Raw genomic sequence first — 16,609 nt, forward strand, 5'->3', positions numbered from 1 at the left:
CTAATTTCACACCTTAATGCTTCAGTCACACGCACTATTCCCACAGGAAATGAGGCAAAAACTCATCCAGACCCACTCAACCTCCCCTAAAATCATACGCTCCTAATTGCACAAAACCCAAAAGCAGTGAAGTTGGCATGTTGTGTAAATGGTAAATAAAAACAGAATACAATGCAAATCCTTTTCAAGTTATATTCAATTCAATAGACTGCAAAGACAAGATACTTAATGTTCCAACTGGTAAACCTTGTTATTGTTTGCAAATATTAGTTAAATTGAAATTTGAAGCCTGCAACGTGTTTCAAAAAAGCTGACACAAGTGGCAAAAAAGACTGAGAAAGTTGAGGAATGCTCATCAAACACGTTTTTGGAACATCCCACAAAGTGAAAAGGCTAATTGGGAACAGGTGGGTGCCATGATTGGGTATAAAAGCAGCTTTCATGAAATGCTCGGTCATTCACAAACAAGGATGGGGCGAGGGTCACCACTTTGTCAACTAATGCGTGAGCAAATTGTCCAACAGTTTAAGAACAACATTTCTCAACCAGCTATTGCAAGGAATTTAGGGATTTCACCATCTACGGTCCGTAATATCATCAAAAGGTTCAGAGAATCTGGAGAAATCACTGCACGTAAGCGATAGTATTACAACCTTCGATCCCTCAGGCGGCATTGCATTAAAAAGCGACATCACTGTGTGAAGGATATCACCACATGGGCTCAGGAACACTTCAGAAAACCACTGTCAGTAACTACAGTTGGTCGCTACATCTGTAAGTGCAAGTTAAAACTCTACTATGCAAAGCGAAAGCCATTTATCAACAACACTCAGAAACGCTTCGCTGGGCCCCAGCTCATCTAAGATGGACTGATGCAAAGTGGAAAAGTGTTCTGTGGTCTGACGAGTCCACATTTCAAATTGTTTTTGGAAACTGGACGTTGTGTCCTCTGGCCCAAAGAGGAAAAGAAGAATCCAGACTGTTCTAGGCGCAAAGTTGAAAAGCCAGCATCTGTGATGGTATGGGGGTGTATTAGTGCCCAAGACATGGGTAACTTACACATCTGTGAAGGCACCATTAATGCTGAAAGGTACATACAGGTTTTGGAGCAACATATGTTGCCATGCAAGCAACGTTATCATGGACGCCCCTGCTTATTTCAGCAAGACAATGCCAAGCCACGTGTTACAACAGCGTGGCTTCATAGTAAAAGAGTGCGGGTACCAGACTGGCCTGCCTGTAGTCCAGACCTGTCTCCCATTGAAAATGTGTGGTGCATTATGAAGCCTAAAATAGCAGAAGGGAGACTGTTGAACAACTTAAGCTGCACATCAAGCAAGAATGGGAAAGAATTCCACTTCAAAAATGTGTCTCCTCAGTTCCTAAACAGTGTTGTTAAAAGGAAAGGCCATGTAACACAGTGGTAAAAATGCCCCTGTGACAACTTTTTTGCAATGTTTTGCTGCCATTAAATTCTAAGTTCATGATTATTTGCAAAAAAAAAAAGAAGTTTCTCAGTGCGAATATTAAATATCTTGTCTCTGCAGTCTATTCATTTGAATATATGTTGAGAAGGATTTGCAAATCATTGTATTCTGTTTTTATTTACCATTTACACAACGTGACAACTTCACTGGTCTGAAGAACGGTAATCGTTGTGAACCGGAAATCGAAACAAAGAGCCGGAATCAGCATCGTCCAAATTCTAACGCTGGCATCTCAGTGTGATAGGGGTGTAACGGTACCATATTTGCCAACCTTGAGACCTCCGATTTCGGGAGGTGGGGGGTGGGGGCGTGGTAGGGCGTGGTTGAGGGCGTGGTTAAGAGGGGAGGAGTATATTGACAGCTAGAATTCACCAAGTCAAGTATTTCATATATATATATATATATATATATATATATATATATATATATATATATATATATATATATATATGTATATATATATATATATATATATATATATATATGTATATATATATATATATATATATATATATATGTATATATATATATATATATATATATATATATATATATATATATATATATATATATATATAAATATATATATATATATATATATATGTGTATATATATATATATATCTACATCCTGAAAATATGCAAACAAAACTGTGTTTAGATAATTGATACTTCAAACTTGCATAAATAAATATTAAGGAATATAACATAACTTGGCTTCTGAGAGCTTCAAAATGTAATGAATAAAATGCTAAAGTTGTTGATAAACAAGCAATTATTTTAATAATTAAATATGGTAATTTTAAATGAATTATTAGGATACTTTAAAACTAATTATTTCAAATATGTTTATTTTAATGTATAATTCTAATGCCTGGATGTAATAAGGAGTCAGAAAAAATACAATTAATTTTGATGTTTTTAGCAAAATATAGTAAAAATGTATTTAGTTTTTTTTATATTAATAAATATATTTATTTGTAGGTAAGATAAACATAATAATACAATTTATCTCTAGTCTGGATGATTTATTTCTTGTCACCCAGTTGTCCTCCCGTCGTGAAAAAAGGCTGTCCTCACTCAGGTCCGCATGGAGCTGGAGGGGGCGTGGCCTCCAGCTCCGGCTGAAAATCGAGAGATTTTCGGGAGAATATTTGTCCCGGGAGGTTTTCGGGAGAGGCACTGAATTTCGGGAGTCTCCCGGAAAATTCGGGAGGGTTGGCAAGTATGAACGGTACACAAAAATGTCGGTTAAGTACGTACCTCGATTTAGAGGTCACGGTTTAGTTAATTTTCGGTACAGTAAGAAAACAACAAAATATACATTTTTGGGTTATTTATTTAACAAATTTGCAAAATCTTCCACCAAAAATATTTTTCTTAGTGGAATATTTGATGTGACGTAATCGGAACCTTGGATAGGTCAATAATTAATAATAACATTGATTTTGATTCAATATTATGTTTTGAGCAATGACAGTTTGAAAAAAAACAAAAAAAAACAGCTTTGTTTTATTAGTCAACATTGCAACTTTTTCTAAATTACATTTACCCTTTAAGCTTTTTTATTTCACTTTTGTTATGTTTTTGTTTATTTCAATAGTATTTTTAAAATGTGCCGTGGGCCTTTAAAACATTAGCTGTGGGCCGCAAATGGCACACTTTTGACACCCCTGCTATAGATAATAAAAAATTAAATCTGATAAATCTATGGATAAAAAGCAGAGCCTGGTGACGCATGCCCGTTTATCATAACTCTCTCTCTCTCTCTGTGTCTGCCCCTCTCTCACCAATGCTGCTGCGTGCACAATTTTTTTTGTTTTTAACCCCTTCTTAATCCTGAACGTACATTGAAAATACACACAACCCTAACTCAAAATGCCGGACATTTGAGGCATTTAAGAAACTCCGCCCGGACAGCTCTGCAAAAGAGGACATGTGCGTGTGTTGTGCCTCGGTGTGAATTGTTTAGACAACGTGCGTTACGCTACTTAATATGTCCGTGTGGAAACTCGTTCGGTACACCTCCGAACCGAACCGGAAACCCCGTACCGAAACGGTTCAATACAAATACACGTACCGTTACACCCCTACAGTGTGAGTATTAAATCAAGTATACAACCATAACAAAGTTAACTATAAATTCTAATTGTTATGATCAAGTCCTGTCCTATTGTGGTGAAGTTTCCCCGTGTAGTGCAGAATGTAAAGTGACACATGTAGGTCAAGGGAACGCACCTCAAACTACCTTGCCAGGGGAGACGTGCCTTTGATCGTGTATATTTGGTTTCATATACATCCATGTTTGATGAGCGTTATTAGCTGTGAAATACTAACGCAAGACTGATGCAAGCTCCAGATGCTAAATGCTCGTTTAGAACAATCTCTGTCACGCTTTTGGCACATCGATGTCAACGCCGATGCTCCCTTTCAGCCTATAGGACACAATAAAGGGTCCAAATTCCCTTTGAAAGCCGAGCAAGCAAAAAAAGGGGACATGAATGAATGAAGTTTGAAGCCGGTGGCAGCGTGCAAGGTCATTAAGGTTTTTTTTTTAGCCGGAATATTTTGCTTTTTGAATAAAGTTCACTCTCTCCATCTGAAGATCAAGAGATACACTATGTTGCCAAAAGTATTTGGCCATCCATCCAAATGATGGCCCGGTGTATAAAATCAAGCACTTAAGCATGGAGACTGTTTCTACAAACATTTGTGAAAGAATGGGCCACTTTCAGTGATTTCCAGCGTGGAACTGTCATAGGATACCACCTGTGCAACAAATCCAGTCGGGAAATTTCCCTCGCTCCTAAATATTCCAAAGTCAACTTTATTATAGGAAAAGTGAAGAGTTTGGGAACAACAGCAACTCAGCCAGCATCCGCTGACAGAGAGGGGTCAGCGGATGCTGAAGCGCTTAGTGCAAAGACTTTCTGCACAGTCAGTTGCTACAGAGCTCCAAACTTCATGTGACCTTCCAGTTAGCCCACGTACAGTACGCAGGGAGCTTCACGGAATGGGTTTCCATGGCCGAGCGGCTGCATCTAAGCCATACATCACCAAGTCCAATGCACAGCGTGGGATGCAGTGGTGTAAAGCACGTCGCCACTGGACTCCAGAGCAGTGGAGACGCCTTCTCTGGAGTAATGAATCACACTTTTCCATCTGGCAATCTGATGGACGAGTCTGGGTTTGGAGGTTGCCAGGAGAACGCTACATTTCGGACTGCATTGTGCCGAGTGTGAAATTTGGTGGAGGAGGAATTATGGTGTGGGGTTGTTTTTCAGGAGTTGGGCTTGGCCCCTTAGTTCCAGTGAAATGAACTTTGAATGCTCCAGGATACCAAAACATGTTGGACAATTCCATGCTCCCAACCTTGTGGGAACAGTTTGGAGCGGGCCCCTTCCCCTTCCAACATGACTGTGCAGCAGTGCACAAAGCAAGGTCCATAAAGACATGGATGACAGAGTCTGGTGTGGATGAACTTGACTGGCCTGCACAGAGTCCTGACCTGAACCCGATAGAACAACCTTTGGGATGAATTAGAACGGAGACTGAGAGCCAGGACTTCTCCACCAACATCAGTGTGTGACATCACCAATGCGCCTTTGGAGGAATGGTGGAAAATTCCTATAAACACACCCCGCAACCTTGTGAACAGCCTTCCCAGAAGAGTTGAAGCTGTAATAGCTGCAAAAGGTGGACCGACAGCATATTGAACCCTATGGGTTAGGAATGGGATGGCACTTCAAGTTCATATGTGAGTCAAGGCAGATGGCCAAATACTTTTGGCAAATTAGTGTATCACCTGGTTATTCTCTCCGCCAAAAACATGCAAGTGTGTCCCAGAGGCCGTTAATAAATAAACAAATACGTCTGCAATGATGGGGCCCCCACAGGAATGTAATCCCTCTTTTTAATTTAGCCTGCTTCATCTTTAATCTGGTGCACAGTGCTACTGCGGAGCTTCCGTGCCCTCTGGATGACAGCCTCACAATGGCTTCACAAGTTGAAACAGAATATTACTACTACCGTATTTTTCGGACTATAAGGCGCATTTAAAACCATTTCACTTCCTCAAAACTCGACAGTGCGCCTTATAACCTAATGTACGTGAAGATTCTGGTTGTGCTTACCGACCTCGAAGCTATTTTTTTTTTTGGTACGTGGTGTAATGATAAGTGTGACCAGTAGATGGCAGTCACGCATAAGAGATACGTGTAGACGGCAATATGACTCAAGTAAACAACACCAAAATGTTATATGTTCCATTGAAAATATAGAACATTACACACGGCGCTCAAAAATCTATCAAAATGTTTTAGTAGGACTTTGGTAAGCTATGAAGCCTCACCACTTGATGGATTGTACTGTGCTTCAACATAGGAGTATTATTATGGTGTGTGTATAAGGTAAGACATATTATCTGGCATTTTGTTTCACAATATTATGTAAAAGCAACTTTTCTTACCGTCTGGTACCTGCTGATCTGTATTTGAGATCTGCATACGTCCTGAAAAATTGCGCGCATCCGCCTTTCTAGTCGATAAGCTTCTTCTTTTTCTCTATCTTCTTGTTATGGGACATTTATCCTCCGATGTTGCCATTTCTAATATAAAGTAGTTTAAAGTTCTTACTTATATCTGTCAGTAAACTCACCATGAAAGCGCTACAGTCGCGATCAAAAGTTTACATACACGTGTAAGGAACATAATGTCATGGCTGTCTTGAGTTTCCAATCATTTCTACAACTCTTATTATTTTGTGATAGAGTGATTGGAGCATATACTTGTTGGTCACAAAAAATATTCATAAAGTTAGGTTCTTTTATGAATTTATTATGGGACTACTGAAAATGTGAGCAAATGTGCTGGGTCAAAAGTATACATACAGCAATGTTAATATTTGCTTACGGTACATGTCCCTTGGCAAGTTTCACTGCAATAAGGCGCTTTTGGTAGCCATCCACAAGCTTCTGCTTGCATTTTTGACCACTCCTCTTGACAAAATTGATGCAGTTCAGCTAAATGTGTTGGTTTTCTGACATGGACTTGTTTCTTCAGCATTGTCCACACATTTAAGTCAGGACTTTGGGAAGGCCATTCTAAAACCTTAATTCTAGCCTGATTAAGCCATTCCTTTACCACTTTTGACGTGTGTTCGGGGTCATTGTCCTGTTGGAACACCCAACTGTGCCCAAGACCCAACCTCCGGGCTGATGATTTTAGGTTGTCCTGAAGAATTTGGAGGTAATCCTCCTTTTTCATTGTCCCATTTACTCTCTGTAAAGCACCAGTTCCATTGGCAGCAAAACAGGCCCAGAGCATAATACTACCATCACCATGCTTGACGGTAGGGATTGGTGTTCCTGAGATTAAAGGCCTCACCTTGTCTCCTCCAATCATATTGCTGGGTATTGTGGCTTAACATCTCAATTTTTGTTTCATCTGACATCACATGGACAAAGATAAGACCTTCTGAAGGAAAGTTTTGTGGTACATTATTCACCCAAGGAACTTTAGTTATTAGAGAGTTCCGGTGGGACGGTTTTTCAGAGTTTGCACTGGCTCCCTGTTCATTTTAGAATTGATTTTAAAACCTTGCTGTTTGTTTTTAAAGCTTTGCACGGACTGGCACTTCAGTATATGTCGGACCTCATCCAAATGTACACTCCTGCGCGCGCTCTGAGGTCCGAGAGGCAGCTCCAGCTCGTGGTGCCCAAGACCAGACTTAAATCAAGGGGAGACAGGGCCTGCTCTGTGGTCGGCCCTAAGCTCTGGAACACTCTGCCCCTCCATGTTCCAACTGCTCCCACAGTGGAGTGTTTTAAGTCGCGTCTTAAAGGGGAACATTATCACCAGACCTATGTAAGCGTCAATATATACCTTGATGTTGCAGAAAAAAGACCATATATTTTTTTAACCGATTTCCGAACTCTAAATGGGTGAATTTTGGCGAATTAAACGCCTTTCTATTATTCGCCCTCGGAGCGATGACGTCACAACGTGACGTCACATCGGGAAGCAATCCGCCATTTTCTCAAACACATTACAAACACCGAGTCAAATCAGCTCTGTTATATTCCGTTTTTTCGACTGTTTTCCGTACCTTTGAAACATCATGCCTCGTCGGTGTGTTGTCGGAGGGTGTAACAACACGAACAGGGACGGATTCAAGTTGCACCAGTGACCCAAAGATGCAAAAGTGGCAAGAAATTGGACGTTTGTTCTGCACACTTTACCGACAAAAGCTATGCTACGACAGAGATGGCAAGAATGTGTGGATATCCTGCGACACTCAAAGCAGATGCATTTCCAACGATAAAGTCAAAGAAATCTTCCGCCAGACCCCCAGGAAAAGAGAGCGGATGAGGGTATGTCTACAGAATATATTAATTGATGAAAACTGGGCTGTCTGCACTCTCAAAGTGCATGTTGTTGCCAAATGTATTTCATATGCTGTAAACCTAGTTCATAGTTGTTAGTTTCCTTTAATGCCAAACAAACACATACCAATCGTTGGTTAGAAGGCGATCGCCAAATTCGTCCTCGCTTTCTCCCGTGTCGCTGGCTGTCGTGTCGTTTTCGTCGGTTTCGCTTGCATACGGTTCAAACCGATATGGCTCAATAGCTTCAGTTTCTTCTTCAATTTCGTTTTCGCTACCTGCCTCCACACTACAACCATCCGTTTCAATACATGCGTAATCTGTTGAATCGCTTAAGCCGCTGAAATCCGAGTCTGAATCCGAGCTAATGTCGCTATAAACTTGCTGTTCTATCCGCCATGTTTGTTTGTATTGGCATCACTGTGTGACGTCACAGGAAAATGGACGGGTGTATATAACGATGGTTAAAATCAGGCACTTTGAAGCTTTTTTTAGGGATATTGCGTGATGGGTAAAATTTTGAAAAAAACTTCGAAAAATAAAATAAGCCACTGGGAACTGATTTTTAATGGTTTTAACCCTTCTGAAATTGTGATAATGTTCCCCTTTAAGACCCACTTTTATTCTCTGGCTTTTAATACTACGTGAGTTGTGTTGTCCTCTGTGTTTTTTATACATTTTGATTTCTATTTACTGTTTTAATTGGTTTTACCCTTTAAAATCGTTTTTAATCATATTTATTTTTATATTGTTTTTATATTGGTTTTATATTTATCAATTTTTTGTTTTTATTCAGTCATTGGTGGAGCTAAGGATAATATTTGAATATTGTTGTTTTTAATATTGTTTTTAATATTGTTGTGCAGCACTTTGGAAACATTTTTGTTGTTTAAATGTGCTATATACAGTAAATAAAGTGGATTGGATTGGATTGGGACACATTTCCGGCGTTGTTGTTGCACTAGTGAGCCACGGATGAGGAGACGCTGCTCCGTTATTGACTGAAGTGGAGTCTGAATGTCATTAAAACAGTTAGCTCCATCTTTTGACACTTCACGCTGTCGAAGTGGAGGCACGTAAATAAGACCGCCCACAAAACGGCGCATCCTGAAGCGACTGTCAGAAAGCGACTTGAAGATGGTGTGTAAAACATCATCTATGCAACATTTTGAGCAAATAACCACCATTACATGTTATGTAGACCACAAGGAAGTATTTTACATTTAGAAAGAATTCATAATAATATGACTCCTTAAATGCGCCTTATAATCCGGTGCACCTTATGTATGAAAATAGACCTGAATAGACCCGCTCATCAGTAGTGCGGTGTAATCTGGTGTGCCCTATGGTCCAGAAAATAAGGTACTTATCTCCCGCTTTTCCTCAATAGCATCCATCCATCCATCTATCCATCCATCTTCAACCGCTTATCCGGAATCGGCTCGCGGAGACAACAGCTCCAGCAGAGACCCCCAGACTTAGCAATTTCCTCCTGGGGGATCCCGAGGCGTTCCCAGGCCAGAGAGGAGATGTAATCCCCCCATCTGGTCCTTGGCCTGCCCCGGGGTCTCCTCCAAGTGGGACGTGCAACGAGGACCTCCCAAGTTAGACGCTCGTGAGGCATCCACACGAGATGCCCGAACCACCTAAGCTGGCTCCTTTCCAAGCAAAGGAGCAGCGGCTCTATTCCGAGTCCCAAATGACTTAAACTTTTCACCCGATCTCTAAGGGAGATGCCAGCCACTTTTCTGAGGAAACTCATTTCGGCCTCAATAGCAGTACTTCTTTATTATTTGTTGTCGATTCAGAATCGTGAGAATAAGAACTGCAATTAGGATGTGAATCGTTTTTTGTGTCCGAAAGTCAGAAAATACTTTTTTTTTTCATGTTTTTCCTATTAAATTCAGTTTACAAAAAAAAAGATAACATTTGAGGCGCTGTGGCTTAGCCTAGCATAACATTGTAGGCTTAAAAAGTAAAGATAAAGGTGACGTAATAACACTGAAACACCCTCAGGAAGCGGTGCTTTAAGACATGGCTAGCTAGTGTCGGAGGCAGATATTTACATATATCCGAATTTAAGTTGTACTTCTTCCATTTCTTCTCTTGATGCTCTGTCAGCAAGTATACTGTGTGTTGCCCTTGAGTTCTTTGGAATGTGTTGTGACTAGCATTTTGTTATGGCTAGGGAGGGGGAAGGAAAGAGAGGTTTTTGGCGTTGGGAAGAGAGACCATTTTGGGGAGGCACAAGAGAATGTTCAATGGTTAGACTGGTCTCAATCAAAATGTATATTGGCAAAGCTTTGAGAATATACAAGAAAATACCTATTCTGTCTCTGGTGGTTTTTCAACTCAGCTTTAAGTGTCGGAAAGAACTTGGGAGCGAATTGTGACTTGAATTCCCTGGGAGGAACAACTGGTCCAAAACGCAACACTAGCTAATGTGCTTTAGCTACTTCTAAATCACTAATCCTGGTCTCCATGGCGACAAATAAAGTAAGTTTCTTACAAGTAGCATTATCACTGCAGGACGAGGAATAGCTAAACATGCTTCACTACACACCGTAGCTCACCGGCGTCAAAATGTAAACAAACACCATTGGTGGATCTACACCTGACATCCACTGTAATGATATCAAGTACAGGCACGTATCTAGTCGATACTACTATGATTACGTCGACATTTTTTGGCATCACAACATCTTCTTTCGTTTTTTTTTAATGTATATTATGTTTATAAACTCAGTAAATATGTCCCTGGACACATGAGGACTTTGAATATGACCAATGTATGATCCTGTAACTACTTGGTATCGGATTGATACCCAAATTTGTGGTATCATCCAAAACTAATGTAAAGTATCAAACAACAGAAGAATAAGTGAGTACTGTAATAAAGTTCAAAAACAAAAGGTATATCCAGTGAATAACTTTACTCAGATTTTAGCAGGGTACAAAACATGTGACGAACACTTTTACGACTCACCGCAAAACCATAGCAACCAGGCTAGCAACGCACCTCTTTACGGCAGCTGTCGCAACGTCATTAAAGCAACAGCAGCACATACATATATATGCAACTTATATGACATCTCCCTTTTTTTTTCAATGTTTTCAAAAAACAAGATCACCTAGCATCAATAATCAATCAATACCATAATCAAGCAATATTCAATCTGCTCAGAACAACAAAGCAACAGCAGCATCAAAGCACAACATTTAACGTATCTGTTTCACATCCCTTTTTTTTTTTTTTTTTTTTTGGTAAGTCTCTCAATTTCACAGAGTCAGTTTGACCACAGGTTTTATCAGTCTGCCTGAGCGTGTGTACAGTCCATCTTTTGCAGGAGGTGGACGGGCATTGAGTGTTGATGAAACAGTGTCAGTAGTAATGACGGGGGAAGGCTGCTGTGTAGCAGTGTCATGTAGCTGTCCATCTGGAGGTAGAGTTGCTGTGTCTCCAGTTGGCTCAGGAACATGTTGCAGGTGACGACGGTTGCGCCTCCATGTCGCCCCCTGTTGAGTCTCGATGATGTATGACCTTGGCGTTGCGCAGTCAGCGGTGATGACAGCGGGTGTTCCCCAGGCGTGCTGATTGTCCAGTTTGACGCGGACAGGATCACCAGGTCTCAGCGACGGCAGGGGCTTTGCTCCATGTCGGAGGTTGAAGTAGAACGCGTGTTTCTCCTTCTCCTCTGCATCTTTGCTCCTGACGGTTTTCAGGTTAGGCCATCTAGGAAGTAGATTTTTCTCAAGTGTTGGAAGTGTTGTTTTTATCTTCCTGCCCATAAGCAGTTCGGCTGGGCTTGCACCAGTGGAGGTGCAGGGTGTAGAGCGGTAGCACATGAGAGCGAGTAGAGGATCTTTTTGTTTTAGAATAGTCTTTGCAATTTGGACTCCTCTCTCAGCATGTCCGTTTCCTTGTGGATGATGGGGACTTGAGGTAATGTGCTCAAAGTCGTACATTCTAGCGAACTCTCGGAACTCCTCACATGTGAACTGGGGCCCATTGTCACTAATTACTTGGTCTGGGCAACCGAATCTGGCAAATACTGCTTTTAGCTTCAACACCACCTGTGAGGCAGTGGTTGTAGGCATGTGGAGTATCTCGAGGAACCTGGAAAAGTAGTCTGACACGACGAGGTAAGTATGTTTGTTATGGTCACATAAATCAATAGCAATTCTCTTCCAGAGCCGGTCAGGTAGAGGGGTCGAGATGAGGGGCTCTTTGCGCTGTGTGGGTCTCATCTCATGACAAACCTGACAGGTCTGGATTTTCTGCTTGATTTCAGCTGAGATGCCAGGCCACCACACTGAAGTGTTAGCCCGCTCTCTGCATTTTGACAGTCCTTGATGTCCATCATGGATTCGATCCAGGACATCTGCTCTTAGAGGGCTTGGGATTATCATGCGACATCCTCTTGTGATGATTCCGTTGTACTCCGACAGTTCACTCCTTATAGGGTAATAGTCTTTGATGGCTAGTGGAACATCAGCCACATAGTCCAGCCATCCTGACTTAACACATTTAAGCACCATCTGCAAGTTGCTGTCAGCTGCTGTGGCTGCTCTTATGGTCCCAAGCTTTTGTGGTGTAGCTGGCATGTTGTCAACAACGGCTGCAATATAACATTCCACATCCGAGTGAGTGTCGGTCACCTCTGTCACGTTCTGCAGTGGACTACGCGACAGGGTGTCCGCTACAGTCAAGGTCTTTCCTGGTGCATATTCAGCGGTTGGCTTGAATCTCATTAGTCTCATTAACAGTCTCTGGCACCGTATCGGAACATTATCCAAATCTTTCTTGTTCATTAGCGGCACCAAGGGCTTGTGATCAGTGACTAGCCTAAAGTTCTCAAGGCCCACAAGGTACTTCTCAAACCTTTCACATGCCCAGACGCTTGCTAGGCACTCCTTTTCGATCTGGGCGTACCTGGTTTCCGCCTCAGACAGACAACGTGAGCAATAAGCGACTGGTTTCCAGTCTCCATCGTGTAGTTGCAGCAGCACTCCGCCGATGCCGTAGCTACTAGCATCAGCCGACACTGTTGTAGGTCGATTCACGTCGTAGAACTTTAGAACTGGAGAAGTAGACAGGATGTCCTTGATGCGCTGGAACGCCTCCTTCTGTGCATGGTCCCACGTCCATTCGGTTTGGGATCTCAACAGTTCATAAAGTGGCTGGCCCACTGTTGACAGATTTGGGATATATTTTCCCAGGAACGTGAACATTCCAAGGACACGTCTGAGTTCCTGTACGTTCTGTGGTGGTGGTAGCTCTCTGATGGCTTTGACTTTATTGGGATCAGGTTTCACACCTGTTTTGTCAATCACTTGGCCAAGGAAGTTAAGTTGCTTCTGTCTGAACACACACTTGTCTCTGTTTAGCTTTAGGCCAGCTGACTTGACTCTCTCAAGCACCTTTGTTAGATGCTGGTCGTGCTGTTCTGAGTGTTTCCATACACCAGGATGTCATCCATGTAAACAGCTACTCCATCCAAGCCATTCAGAGTCTCCGCCATTTTCCGTTGGAAGATTTCTGGAGCACTTGTGATGCCGAATGGGAGCCGCTTAAAAGAGTATCTCCCGAAGGGTGTTATGAAGGTAGTTAACTTACTGCTTTCGGGATCTAGGGGTATCTGCCAAAACCCTGAGGCAGCGTCTAGTGATGTAAACATTGTAGCGCCACTCAGCTTTGCAGTTATTTCCTCAGCAGTTGGGAGGACGTACCTCTCTCTCCTTACGGAATCGTTTAGCCTCTTCAGGTCCACGCAGATGCGCACTTTGTTGTTCTTTCTTGCAACTGGTACCATCGGTGCACACCAGTCTGTAGGCTCCGTCACTTTTTTTCAATTACATCATTTTTCTCCATACGCAGTAGCTCCTCTTTGACCTTCTGTATAAGAGACAGTGGTACCCTGCGGGCTGTATACACTGCATATGGCTCAGCATTGTCCTTTAAAAGTATTTTAACTGGGTCTGTTTTGAGAGTTCCATGTTCTCCAAATGCACTGTGCACTTTTTCAATGCGCTTCACCAGCCCCATTGCACATGCTGTGTCTCTGCCCAGCAGGTTGTTTGCAGTTAAGCTGCGGATGACATACACTGGGAATGAGTAGTGCTTTTCTTTGTATTTTGCATTAGCTTGAAACTTCCCCACACATATCAGCTGACCCCCAGGACTGCTCATTGGTGGGATATTTGACTGCACCAGTTGCTGCTTAGGGCATAACATGTTGAATGTCTCTTCTTCCATAATATTTAGATCTGCCCCAGTATCAATTTTAAATGTAACTGGTGTCACTCCAATTACAATCTTTACAGTCCACTTGTCATTATTTTTGTTTATATTGGTGACTGCGCCTAGAAAGTATGGAGTCTGTGAGACAGGTTCTGTCTCTGTCACTTCTCTGACTGCCTTTGTATGACATTTAATTTCCCAGTGACCCACCTTTTTGCATTTGTGGCATGTCGATTTCAGAGCTGGACACCTTTCATGGTCTTTGTGCTGTATTTTTCCACATCTGCCACATTTAGGCATTTTTGGTGCTTCTTGCTGTCCACTTTCCCTTCTATTTCTCCACTGTTGTTTTTCTCTATATGCAAATTTCCCACGTTCGCGGGCGATCTCCTGCACCGCCGTGCACGCCTCTCCTTGTTGCTGGTGCACTTGTGCATTCACCTCTTCGGACTGGCGAACAGTCTGTATAGTTTGGGTTAGCGTCAAACCAGCCTCCAGCTGCAGTTTGCGCGACAGGTCTTTGTCCACAATACCCACAACTATGCGGTCACGAATGTGGTCGTCCCTCGCTGCTCCAAAGTCACAGTGTTCGGATAAATCATATAGAGCTCTTATAAACATTTCAACTTTCTCACCGGGCCGCTGTCCTCTCTGGTAGAAACATGCGCGCTCGTGGATCACGTTCCGTTTGGGATAAAAGTACTCGTCGTATTTTCCTAACACAACGTCAAACTTTTTCTGATCATCCTCTGACAACGTGAACGACTTGAAAATGTTTTCAGCCTCTGGACCCATAGCATATATCAGGCAACTGACCTGTACTTCGCCGTCCTCCTTTGCTAGTTTTGTTGCTATGCGATACCGTTGGAAACGTTGTTTCCAATCTCCCCATTCATTTGGTCGGTCGAACGCAAAACTATCCGGAGGATTAAACTTGGCCATTTCCTTGCTGCGACGTGATTGTCCGTTACTTCTGACACCATGTAATAAAGTTCAAAAACAAAAGGTATATCCAGTGAATAACTTTACTCAGATTTTAGCAGGGTACAAAACATGTGACGAACACTTTTACGACTCACCGCAAAACCATAGCAACCAGGCTAGCAACGCACCTCCTTTCGCAAAACCATAGCAACCAGGCTAGCAACGCACCTCCTTTACGGCAGCTGTCGCAACGTCATTAAAGCAACAGCAGCACATACATATATATGCAACTTATATGACAAGTACTACATTTTAACAGAAGTGTAGATAGAACATGTTAAAAGAGAAAGTAAGCAGATATTAACAGTAAATGAACAAGTAGATTAATAAATCATTTTCTACCACTTGTCCTTAATAATGTTGACAAAATAATAGGTAGATAAATGACACAATATGTTACTGCATATGTCAGCAGACTAAATAGGAGTCTTTGTTTTTTTACTTACTACTAAAAGACAAGTTGTCTAGTATGTTCACTATTTTATTTAAGGACTTAACTACAATAAGAAACATATGTTTAATGTACCCTAAGATTTGTTGTTAAAATAAAGCTAATAATGCAATTTTTTTGTGATCCTCTTTATTTAGAAAAGTACCGAAAAGTACCAAAATATTGGTATCGTTACAACTAGGGATGTTTGATAATGGCTTTTTGCCGATATCCGATATTCCGATATTGTCCAACTCTTTAATTACCAATACCAATATCAACCGATACCGATATCAACCGATATATACAGTCATGGAATTAACACATTTTTATGCCTAATTTGGACAACCAGGTATGGTGAAGATAAGGTTTTTTTTTTTTTTTAATTAATAAAATAAAATAAGATAAATAAATTAGAAACATTTTCTTGAATAAAAAATAAAGTAAAACAATATAAAAACAGTTACCGTATTTTCCGGACTATAAGTCGCAGTTTTTTTCATAGTTTGGCCGGGCTCCAGTGCGATTTATATATGTTTTTTTCCTTCTTTATTATGCATTTTCGGCAGGTGTGACTTATACTCCGGTGCGACTTATACTCCGAAAAATACGGTACATAGAAACTAGTAATTAATGAAAATTAGTAAAATTAACTGTTAAAGGTTAGTACTATTAGTGGACCAGCAGCACGCACAATCATGTGTGCTTACGGACTATATCCCCTGCAGACTGTATTGATATATATTGATATATAATGTAGGAACCAGAATATTCATAACAGAAAGAAACAACCCTTTTGTGTGAATGAGTGTGAATGAGTGTAAATGGGGGAGGAAGGTTTTTTTGGATTGGTGCACTAATTGTAAGTGTATCTCGTGTTTTTTATGTTGATTTAATAAAAAAATAAAAAATAAAAATAAAAAAACGATACCAATAATAAAAAAAAAAAACGATACCGATAATTTCCGATATTACATTTTAACGCATTTATCGGCCGATAATATCGGCCTGCCGATATAATCGGACATCTCTAGTTACAACACTACTACTTACAGTGGGTCTGGGTTAGTTTTTGCCTCATTCCTG

General features: G+C 41.2%; 2 protein-coding genes across 5 annotated transcripts in view; both read right to left on the bottom strand.

The window, feature by feature from the left end:
- Window positions 1-16,609, bottom strand: part of arhgap9 (Rho GTPase activating protein 9) — a 221,890-nt gene that overhangs the window by 74,356 nt on the left and 130,925 nt on the right. The gene's annotated exons all lie outside the window — the stretch shown is intronic.
- Window positions 13,708-15,482, bottom strand: LOC133584929 (uncharacterized). Its single transcript, XM_061937760.2, has 2 exons — window positions 15,262-15,482; window positions 13,708-15,221 (listed from the first exon to the last, which is right to left on the bottom strand). The coding sequence occupies exon 2, from the start codon at window positions 15,049-15,051 to the stop codon at window positions 13,708-13,710; it is 1,344 nt and encodes a 447-aa protein (XP_061793744.2). The 5' UTR covers window positions 15,052-15,221; window positions 15,262-15,482.

Source organism: Nerophis lumbriciformis, linkage group LG03 (assembly GCF_033978685.3).
Source record: "Nerophis lumbriciformis linkage group LG03, RoL_Nlum_v2.1, whole genome shotgun sequence".
Taxonomy (NCBI): domain Eukaryota; kingdom Metazoa; phylum Chordata; class Actinopteri; order Syngnathiformes; family Syngnathidae; genus Nerophis; species Nerophis lumbriciformis.